We start from the raw sequence: 11,532 nt of genomic DNA, 5'->3' as shown, positions 1-11,532 counted from the left end.
GCTAACAGCAGGTACATTATCTGTCTAGCCTAACAGCAGGTACATTATCTGTCTAGCCTAACAGCAGGTACATTCTGTCTAGCCTAACAGCAGGTACATTCTCTGTCTAGCCTAACAACAGGTACATTCTGTCTAGCCTAACAGCAGGTACATTCTCTGTCTAGCCTAACAGCAGGTACATTCTCTGTCTAGCCTAACAGCAAGTACATTCTGTCTAGCCTAACAGCAGGTACATTATCTGTCTAGCCTAACAGCAGGTACATTATCTGTCTAGCCTAACAGCAGGTACATTATCTGTCTAGCCTAACAGCAGGTACAATTATCAGTCTAGCCTAACCAGCAGGTACATTATCTGTCTAGCCTAACAGCAGGTACATTACCTGTCTAGCCTAACAGCAGGTACATTCTGTCTAGCCTAACAGCAGGTACATTCTGTCTAGCCTAACAGCAGGTACATTATCTGTCTAGCCTAACAGCAGGTACATTATCTGTCTAGCCTAACAGCAGGTACATTCTGTCTAGCCTAACAGCAGTTACATTATCTGTCTAGCCTAACAGCAGGTACATTATATGTCTAGCCTAACAGCAGGTACATTATCTGTCTAGCCTAACAGCAGGTACATTCTCTGTCTAGCCTAACAGCAGGTACATTCTGTCTAGCCTAACAGCAGGTACATTCTCTGTCTAGCCTAACAGCAGGTACATTCTCTGTCTAGCCTAACAGCAGGTACATTTTGTCTAGCCTAACAGCAGGTACATTCTGTCTAGCCTAACAGCAGGTACATTCTGTCTATCCTAACTGCAGTACATTATCTGTCAGGCTAACAGCAGGCACATTCTGTCTAGCCTAACTGCAGGTACATTATCCTGTCTAGCCTAACAGCAGGTACATTATCTGTCTAGCCTAACAGCAGGTACATTCTGTCTAGCCTAACAGCAGGTACATTATCTGTCTAGCCTAACAGCAGGTACATTATCTGTCTAGCCTAACAGCAGGTACATTATTAGTCTAGCCTAACAGCAGGTACATTCTCTGTCTAGCCTAACAGCAGGTACATTATCTGTCTAGCCTAACAGCAGGTACATTATCTGTCTAGCCTAACAGCAGGTACATTCTGTCTAGCCTAACAGCAGGTACATTCTCTGTCTAGCCTAACAGCAGCTACATTCTGTCTAGCCTAACAGCAGGTACATTCTCTGTCTAGCCTTACAGCAGGTACATTATATGTCTAGCCTAACAGCAGGTACATTATCTGTCTAGCCTAACAGCAGGTACATTATCTGTCTAGCCTAACAGCAGGTACATTCTCTGTCTAGCCTAACAGCAGGTACATTCTGTCTAGCCTAACAGCAGGTACATTTCTGTCTAGCCTAACAGCAGGTACATTCTCTGTCTAGCCTAACAGCAGGTACATCTCTGTCTAGCCTAACAGCAGGTACATTCTGTCTAGCCTAACAGCAGGTACATTCTCTGTCTAGCCTAACAGCAGGTACATTATCTGTCTAGCCTAACAGCAGGTACATTCTCTGTCTAGCCTAACAGCAGGTACATTATCTGTCTAGCCTAACAGCAGGTACATTATCTGTCTAGCCTAACAGCAGGTACATTCTGTCTAGCCTAACAGCAGGTACATTATCTGTCTAGCCTAACAGCAGGTACATTATCTGTCTAGCCTAACAGCAGGTACATTATCTGTCTAGCCTAACAGCAGGTACATTCTGTCTAGCCTAACAGCAGGTACATTATCTGTCTAGCCTAACAGCAGGTACATTATCTGTCTAGCCTAACAGCAGGTACATTATCTGTCTAGCCTAACAGCAGGTACATTATCTGTCTAGCCTAACAGCAGGTCATTCTGTCTAGCCTACAGCAGGTACATTCTCTGTCTAGCCTAACAGCAGGTACATTATCTGTCTAGCCTAACAGCAGGTACATTATCTGTCTAGCCTAACAGCAGGTACATTATCTGTCTAGCCTAACAGCAGGTACATTATCTGTCTAGCCTAACAGCAGGTACATTATCTGTCTAGCCTAACAGCAGGTACATTATCTGTCTAGCCTAACAGCAGGTACATTATCTGTCTAGCCTAACAGCAGGTACATTATCTGTCTAGCCTAACAGCAGGTACATTATCTGTCTAGCCTAACAGCAGGTACATTATCTGTCTAGCCTAACAGCAGGTACATTATCTGTCTAGCCTAACAGCAGGTACATTCTGTCTAGCTAACAGCAGGTACATATCTGTCTAGCCTAACAGCAGGTACATTCTGTCTAGCCCAACAGCAGGTACATTCTCTGTCTAGCCTAACAGCAGGTACATTATCTGTCTAGCCTAAGAGCAGGTACATTATCTGTCTAGCCTAAGAGCAGGTACATTTCTGTCTAGCCTAACAGCAGGTACATTTCTGTCTAGCCTAACAGCAGGTACATTATCTGTCTAGCCTAACAGCAGGTACATTCTCTGTCTAGCCTAACAGCAGGTACATTATCTGTCTAGCCTAACAGCAGGTACATTATCTGTCTAGCCTAACAGCAGGTACATTATCTGTCTAGCCTAACAGCAGGTACATTATCTGTCTAGCCTAACAGCAGGTACATTCTGTCTAGCCTAACAGCAGGTACATTATCTGTCTAGCCTAACAGCAGGTACATTATCTGTCTAGCCTAACAGCAGGTACATTATCTGTCTAGCCTAACAGCAGGTACATTATCTGTCTAGCCTAACAGCAGGTACATATCTGTCTAGCCTAACAGCAGGTACATTATCTGTCTAGCCTAACAGCAGGTACATTATCTGTCTAGCCTAACAGCAGGTACATTATCTGTCTAGCCTAACAGCAGGTACATTATCTGTCTAGCCTAACAGCAGGTACATTATCTGTCTAGCCTAACAGCAGGTACATTCTGTCTAGCCTAACAGCAGGTACATTATCTGTCTAGCCTAACAGCAGGTACATTATCTGTCTAGCCTAACAGCAGGTACATTATCTGTCTAGCCTAACAGCAGGTACATTATCTGTCTAGCCTAACAGCAGGTACATTATCTGTCTAGCCTAACAGCAGGTACATTATCTGTCTAGCCTAACAGCAGGTACATTATCTGTCTAGCCTAACAGCAGGTACATTATCTGTCTAGCCTAACAGCAGGTACATTATCTGTCTAGCCTAACAGCAGGTACATTATCTGTCTAGCCTAACAGCAGGTACATTTCTGTCTAGCCTAACAGCAGGTACATTATCTGTCTAGCCTAACAGCAGGTACATTATCTGTCTAGCCTAACAGCAGGTACATATCTGTCTAGCTTTATCTGATCTAGCCTAACAGCAGGTACATTATCTGTCTAGCCTAACAGCAGGTACATTATCTGTCTAGCCTAACAGCAGGTACATTATCTGTCTAGCCTAACAGCAGGTACATTCTCTGTCTAGCCTAACAGCAGGTACATTCTGTCTAGCCTAACAGCAGGTACATTATCTGTCTAGCCTAACAGCAGGTACATTCTGTCTAGCCTAACAGCAGGTACATTATCTGTCTAGCCTAACAGCAGGTACATTCTGTCTAGCCTAACAGCAGGTACATTCTGTCTAGCCTAACAGCAGGTACATTATCTGTCTAGCCTAACAGCAGGTACATTCTGTCTAGCCTAACAGCAGGTACATTATCTGTCTAGCCTAACAGCAGGTACATTATCTGTCTAGCCTAACAGCAGGTACATTATCTGTCTAGCCTAACAGCAGGTACATTCTCTGTCTAGCCTAACAGCAGGTACATTATCTGTCTAGCCTAACAGCAGGTACATTATCTGTCTAGCCTAACAGCAGGTACATTATCTGTCTAGCCTAACAGCAGGTACATTATCTGTCTAGCCTAACAGCAGGTACATTATCTGTCTAGCCTAACAGCAGGTACATTATCTGTCTAGCCTAACAGCAGGTACATTCTCTGTCTAGCCTAACAGCAGGTACATTATCTGTCTAGCCTAACAGCAGGTACATTATATGTCTAGCCTAACAGCAGGTACATTATCTGTCTAGCCTAACAGCAGGTACATTCTCTGTCTAGCCTAACAGCAGGTACATTCTGTCTAGCCTAACAGCAGGTACATTCTCTGTCTAGCCTAACAGCAGGTACATTCTCTGTCTAGCCTAACAGCAGGTACATTTTGTCTAGCCTAACAGCAGGTACATTCTGTCTAGCCTAACAGCAGGTACATTCTGTCTATCCTAACAGCAGGTACATTATCTGTCTAGGCTAACAGCAGGTACATTCTGTCTAGCCTAACTGCAGGTACATTACCTGTCTAGCCTAACGGCAGGTACATTATCTGTCTAGCCTAACAGCAGGTACATTCTGTCTAGCCTAACAGCAGGTACATTATCTGTCTAGCCTAACAGCAGGTACATTATCTGTCTAGCCTAACAGCAGGTACATTATTAGTCTAGCCTAACAGCAGGTACATTCTCTGTCTAGCCTAACAGCAGGTACATTATCTGTCTAGCCTAACAGCAGGTACATTATCTGTCTAGCCTAACAGCAGGTACATTCTGTCTAGCCTAACAGCAGGTACATTCTCTGTCTAGCCTAACAACAGCTACATTCTGTCTAGCCTAACAGCAGGTACATTCTCTGTCTAGCCTTACAGCAGGTACATTATATGTCTAGCCTAACAGCAGGTACATTATCTGTCTAGCCTAACAGCAGGTACATTATCTGTCTAGCCTAACAGCAGGTACATTCTCTGTCTAGCCTAACAGCAGGTACATTCTGTCTAGCCTAACAGCAGGTACATTCTCTGTCTAGCCTAACAGCAGGTACATTCTCTGTCTAGCCTAACAGCAGGTACATTCTGTCTAGCCTAACAGCAGGTACATTCTGTCTAGCCTAACAGCAGGTACATTCTGTCTATCCTAACAGCAGGTACATTATCTGTCTAGGCTAACAGCAGGTACATTCTGTCTAGCCTAACTGCAGGTACATTACCTGTCTAGCCTAACAGCAGGTACATTATCTGTCTAGCCTAACAGCAGGTACATTCTGTCTAGCCTAACAGCAGGTACATTATCTGTCTAGCCTAACAGCAGGTACATTATCTGTCTAGCCTAACAGCAGGTACATTATTAGTCTAGCCTAACAGCAGGTACATTCTCTGTCTAGCCTAACAGCAGGTACATTATCTGTCTAGCCTAACAGCAGGTACATTATCTGTCTAGCCTAACAGCAGGTACATTCTGTCTAGCATAACAGCAGGTACATTCTCTGTCTAGCCTAACAGCAGCTACATTCTGTCTAGCCTAACAGCAGGTACATTCTCTGTCTAGCCTAACAGCAGGTACATTATCTGTCTAGCCTAACAGCAGGTACATTATCTGTCTAGCCTAACAGCAGGTACATTATCTGTCTAGCCTAACAGCAGGTACATTCTCTGTCTAGCCTAACAGCAGGTACATTATCTGTCTAGCCTAACAGCAGGTACATTATCTGTCTAGCCTAACAGCAGGTACATTCTGTCTAGCTAACAGCAGGTACATTATCTGTCTAGCCTAACAGCAGGTACATTCTGTCTAGCCTAACAGCAGGTACATTCTGTCTAGCCTAACAGCAGGTACATTATCTGTCTAGCCTAACAGCAGGTACATTCTGTCTAGCCTAACAGCAGGTACATTATCTGTCTAGCCTAACAGCAGGTACATTATCTGTCTAGCCTAACAGCAGGTACATTATCTGTCTAGCCTAACAGCAGGTACATTATCTGTCTAGCCTAACAGCAGGTACATTCTCTGTCTAGCCTAACAGCAGGTACATTATCTGTCTAGCCTAACAGCAGGTACATTCTGTCTAGCCTAACAGCAGGTACATTATCTGTCTAGCCTAACAGCAGGTACATTATCTGTCTAGCCTAACAGCAGGTACATTTCTGTCTAGCCTAACAGCAGGTACATTCTGTCTAGCCTAACAGCAGGTACATTCTCTGTCTAGCCTAACAGCAGGTACATTATCTGTCTAGCCTAACAGCAGGTACATTATCTGTCTAGCCTAACAGCAGGTACATTATCTGTCTAGCCTAACAGCAGGTACATTATCTGTCTAGCCTAACAGCAGGTACATTATCTGTCTAGCCTAACAGCAGGTACATTATCTGTCTAGCCTAACAGCAGGTACATTCTGTCTAGCCTAACAGCAGGTACATTCTGTCTAGCCTAACAGCAGGTACATTCTGTCTAGCCTAACAGCAGGTACATTCTCTGTCTAGCCTAACAGCAGGTACATTATCTGTCTAGCCTAACAGCAGGTACATTATCTGTCTAGCCTAACAGCAGGTACATTATCTGTCTTGCCTAACAGCAGGTACATTATCTGTCTAGCCTAACAGCAGGTACATTATCTGTCTAGCCTAACAGCAGGTACATTTTGTCTAGCCTAACAGCAGGTACATTATCTGTCTAGCCTAACAGCAGGTACATTCTGTCTAGCCTAACAGCAGGTACATTCTGTCTAGCCTAACAGCAGGTATATTATCTCTCTAGCCTAACAGCAGGTACATTCTGTCTAGCCTAACAGAAGGTACATTCTGTCTAGCCTAACAGCAGGTACATTATCTGTCTAGCCTAACAGCAGGTACATTCTGTCTAGCCTAACAGCAGGTACATTCTGTCTAGCCTAACAGCAGGTACATTATCTCTCTAGCCTAACAGCAGGTACATTCTGTCTAGCCTAACAGAAGGTACATTCTGTCTAGCCTAACAGCAGGTACATTTTGTCTAGCCTAACAGCAGGTACATTATCTGTCTAGCCTAACAGCAGGTACATTCTGTCTAGCCTAACAGCAGGTACATTCTGTCTAGCCTAACAGCAGGTACATTATCTCTCTAGCCTAACAGCAGGTACATTCTGTCTAGCCTAACAGAAGGTACATTCTGTCTAGCCTAACAGCAGGTACATTATCTGTCTAGCCTAACAGCAGGTACATTCTGTCTAGCCTAACAGCAGGTACATTCTGTCTAGCCTAACAGCAGGTACATTATCTCTCTAGCCTAACAGCAGGTACATTCTGTCTAGCCTAACAGAAGGTACATTCTGTCTAGCCTAACAGCAGGTACATTCTCTGTCTAGCCTAACAGCAGGTACATTATCTGTCTAGCCTAACAGCAGGTACATTATCTGTCTAGCCTAACAGCAGGTACATTATTAGTCTAGCCTAACAGCAGGTACATTCTCTGTCTAGCCTAACAGCAGGTACATTATCTGTCTAGCCTAACAGCAGGTACATTATCTGTCTAGCCTAACAGCAGGTACATTCTGTCTAGCATAACAGCAGGTACATTCTCTGTCTAGCCTAACAGCAGCTACATTCTGTCTAGCCTAACAGCAGGTACATTCTCTGTCTAGCCTAACAGCAGGTACATTATCTGTCTAGCCTAATAGCAGGTACATTATCTGTCTAGCCTAACAGCAGGTACATTATCTGTCTAGCCTAACAGCAGGTACATTCTCTGTCTAGCCTAACAGCAGGTACATTCTCTGTCTAGCCTAACAGCAGGTACATTATCTGTCTAGCCTAACAGCAGGTACATTATCTGTCTAGCCTAACAGCAGGTACATTATCTGTCTAGCCTAACAGCAGGTACATTATCTGTCTAGCCTAACAGCAGGTACATTCTGTCTAGCCTAACAGCAGGTACATTATCTGTCTAGCCTAACAGCAGGTACATTCTCTGTCTAGCCTAACAGCAGGTACATTCTGTCTAGCCTAACAGCAGGTACATTATCTGTCTAGCCTAACAGCAGGTACATTCTGTCTAGCCTAACAGCAGGTACATTATCTGTCTAGCCTAACAGCAGGTACATTCTGTCTAGCCTAACAGCTGGTACATTATCTGTCTAGCCTAACAGCAGGTACATTATCTGTCTAGCCTAACAGCAGGTACATTCTGTCTAGCGTAACAGCAGGTACATTCTCTGTCTAGCCTAACAGCAGGTACATTCTCTGTCTAGCCTAACAGCAGGTACATTATCTGTCTAGCCTAACAGCAGGTACATTCTCTGTCTAGCCTAACAGCAGGTACATTATCTGTCTAGCCTAACAGCAGGTACATTATCTGTCTAGCCTAACAGCAGGTACATTATCTGTCTAGCCTAACAGCAGGTACATTCTCTGTCTAGCCTAACAGCAGGTACATTCTGTCTAGCCTAACAGCAGGTACATTCTGTCTAGCCTACCAGCAGGTACATTCTCTGTCTAGCCTAACGGCAGGTACATTATCTGTCTAGCCTAACAGCAGGTACATTATCTGTCTAGCCTAACAGCAGGTACATTATCTGTCTTGCCTAACAGCAGGTACATTATCTGTCTAGCCTAAGAGCAGGTACATTATCTGTCTAGCCTAACAGCAGGTACATTTTGTCTAGCCTAACAGCAGGTACATTATCTGTCTAGCCTAACAGCAGGTACATTCTGTCTAGCCTAACAGCAGGTACATTCTGTCTAGTCTAACAGCAGGTATATTATCTCTCTAGCCTAACAGCAGGTACATTCTGTCTAGCCTAACAGAAGGTACATTCTGTCCAGCCTAACAGCAGGTACATTATCTGTCTAGCCTAACAGCAGGTACATTCTGTCTAGCCTAACAGCAGGTACATTCTGTCTAGCCTAACAGCAGGTACATTATCTCTCTAGCCTAACAGCAGGTACATTCTGTCTAGCCTAACAGAAGGTACATTCTGTCTAGCCTAACAGCAGGTATATTTTGTCTAGCCTAACAGCAGGTACATTATCTGTCTAGCCTAACAGCAGGTACATTCTGTCTAGCCTAACAGCAGGTACATTCTGTCTAGCCTAACAGCAGGTACATTATCTCTCTAGCCTAACAGCAGGTACATTCTGTCTAGCCTAACAGAAGGTACATTCTGTCTAGCCTAACAGCAGGTACATTATCTGTCTAGCCTAACAGCAGGTACATTCTGTCTAGCCTAACAGCAGGTACATTCTGTCTAGCCTAACAGCAGGTACATTATCTCTCTAGCCTAACAGCAGGTACATTCTGTCTAGCCTAACAGAAGGTACATTCTGTCTAGCCTAACAGCAGGTACATTCTCTGTCTAGCCTAACAGCAGGTAAATTATCTGTCTAGCCTAACAGCAGGTACATTATCTGTCTAGCCTAACAGCATGTACATTATCTGTCTAGCCTAACAGCAGGTACATTATCTGTCTAGCCTAACAGCAGGTACATTCTCTGTCAAGCCTAACAGCAGGTACATTATCTGTCTAGCCTAACAGCAGGTACATTATCTGTCTAACCTAACAGCAGTTACATTATCTGTCTAGCCTAACAGCAGGTACATTTTACTAGCCTAACAGCAGGTACATTCTGTCTAGCCTAACAGCAGGTACATTATCTGTCTAGCCTAACAGCAGGTACATTCTGTCTAGCCTAACAGCAGGTACATTCTGTCTAGCCTAACAGAAGGTACATTATCTGTCTAGCCTATGAGCTTGTTGGGATGGCAGCTGGTTGACTGAATTAAAGACATGGTGCAAACATATCCTGTAGGAACCATTTCAGCCCTCCAGGAGGTAAGTTTCAGTAAGTTTTCAGTGCTTTATGTCTATATGCATAAACGTGCAAAGGGCAAACATGCTAACCTCACAACTGATTTAATGAGCTGTATGTATTTTTATCTTTTAGTGAGGAGTGGGAGACAAAACAAGAAACACTTAAAACGTCAATTAAACGAATTCTGAAATGTGATTTCACCAAAGAAAACCTAACTGACCCAGTAACTCTTCCAAAAGTTGACTGTATATATGTTGGTTGTTTACTGGAACCTATCTGCAAAGACCGAGATGATTATTTCAGGAGCCTGAAGAAGATCTCTATGTGGCTAAAACCAGGTGGTCATCTGATATTAATAGTTTTTTTTAATGCTTCATTTTTCACAATAGGGGAACACCGCTTCCACCTTCTGAATCTGGATGAAGAGTTTTTAAGAAAAGCTCTCAGGGACATAGGGTGCAGGATTGAAACCATGGAGATGATGGAAAGGAAATCAAAACATGAGGCTGCATCTTATGACCACAAAGCACTTTTAATTGCCGTAATGCAATGAGATGTTTAAATGCACATTAACCTGTATAGCAGTGCACCCTATCAGTGCTGGGTGAGATAGAAATATATGTGCAACTGTCCTAACATTTTGCTAATCTTGTGTGAGCTTTTATTACTCTTATCGGTGACTTTTGGTGGTCAAGATAATGTATTTTTCAGTTCATCATAGTAGTTTCCTGAAGAAGATAGTGATAGTAAAAAAAATATATAAAAAATGGAGAATCTTGGAAATGTATTTGATCTAAAATTTCACATCACAAAGAGTAAAATGATGCATTTTGAAGGCAAAATCTAAAAGCTAATTATACACTTTACTGAGAGAAAGGGGACTTGGGAATTATTATTTCAGATGACATGAAGGTTGGTAAACAATGCAGCAGCACAGCAGGTAAAGCCAGTGGGATTCTGCTTGAATAGGAGTGAGCAGCAGAAAGTTAAGATTCTTAATGTCACTTTATAGATCACTAGTGAGGTCTCATCTTGTGTATTGTGTAAGTTCTAGTGACTGTATCTCCAGACAACCATAAATAAACTGGAAACTGTACAAAGGAGCCTACTAATTACAGTATAAACAAGAAAAGATACCATGACCCTAATACTTATAGCTTAGAGGGGAGATGGGAGAAAGAGGATAGAAACCTTCATGTATATTAGGGGATTTAATAAAGCTGGGGCAGAAGCATTTGTTACAAAAAGTGCAGCAACAGAACAAAGCTCATCATCTTACATAGGAGAAATGGCGGCTGGTGACTTTTGAGGATGGGGGAGCACTAACTCCGCCCCTCAGATGGCTCCGCCCATTTTAATGTGTGTGTGTATGTATATATATATCTATATATAACTTATATTATCAAATTTGCTTCATTCTCTTTGTATCCTTTATTGAAAGAGCATCAATATCTCACTGAGAGCTAGTTGAACATATTGGGTGAGCCAATGACATGAGGCATATATGTGCAGGCACTAAATATCAGTTAATTCCCAGTAGTGCATTGCTGCTTTTGAGCCTACCTAGGTATCCTTTTTTACAACAGATATCAAGAGAACAAAGCATATTAGATAACAGAAGTAAATTGGAAAGTTGTTTAAAATTGTGCTATCTGAATCATGAAAGGAAACATTTGGATTCCATGTCCAGTTAAATATTTTATATTACAATCTAAAGTTGTTTTATGCCACAATAACTTAAAAGATTTTGCCTGAATAAATTTAATCAGTCATTACACAAAACTGTGTAATGTGACATTTGTAGAGAGCTGCCCCTTTAAACACTAATAATTCTACACAACACATACACACACATACATACACACACACACACATGCATACACATACATAAGTACACGTCTGCACCTCGTCCGCCTGAGAGTCCTGACACTGTAAAGACACCACCAGGGCCGGACTGGGACCAAAAAAAGGCCCGG

General features: G+C 42.8%; 1 protein-coding gene across 1 annotated transcript in view; it reads left to right on the top strand.

The window, feature by feature from the left end:
* The window catches only part of LOC128636752 (indolethylamine N-methyltransferase-like), a 62,228-nt gene extending 51,574 nt beyond the window's left edge, over positions 1-10,654 (top strand). Inside the window, exon 3 of the mRNA XM_053689733.1 lies at positions 9,689-10,654. Coding sequence (XP_053545708.1) covers positions 9,689-10,109 — 421 coding nt within the window. The 3' untranslated portion in view covers positions 10,110-10,654. The remainder of the gene's footprint in view (positions 1-9,688) is intronic.
* Positions 10,655-11,532: the final 878 nt, after the last annotated feature.

Source organism: Bombina bombina, chromosome 7 (genome assembly GCF_027579735.1).
Source record: "Bombina bombina isolate aBomBom1 chromosome 7, aBomBom1.pri, whole genome shotgun sequence".
NCBI lineage: Eukaryota > Metazoa > Chordata > Amphibia > Anura > Bombinatoridae > Bombina > Bombina bombina.
The sequence above is the reverse complement of the archived record's forward strand: the minus strand, read 5'-3'. Positions and strand labels throughout refer to the sequence as shown.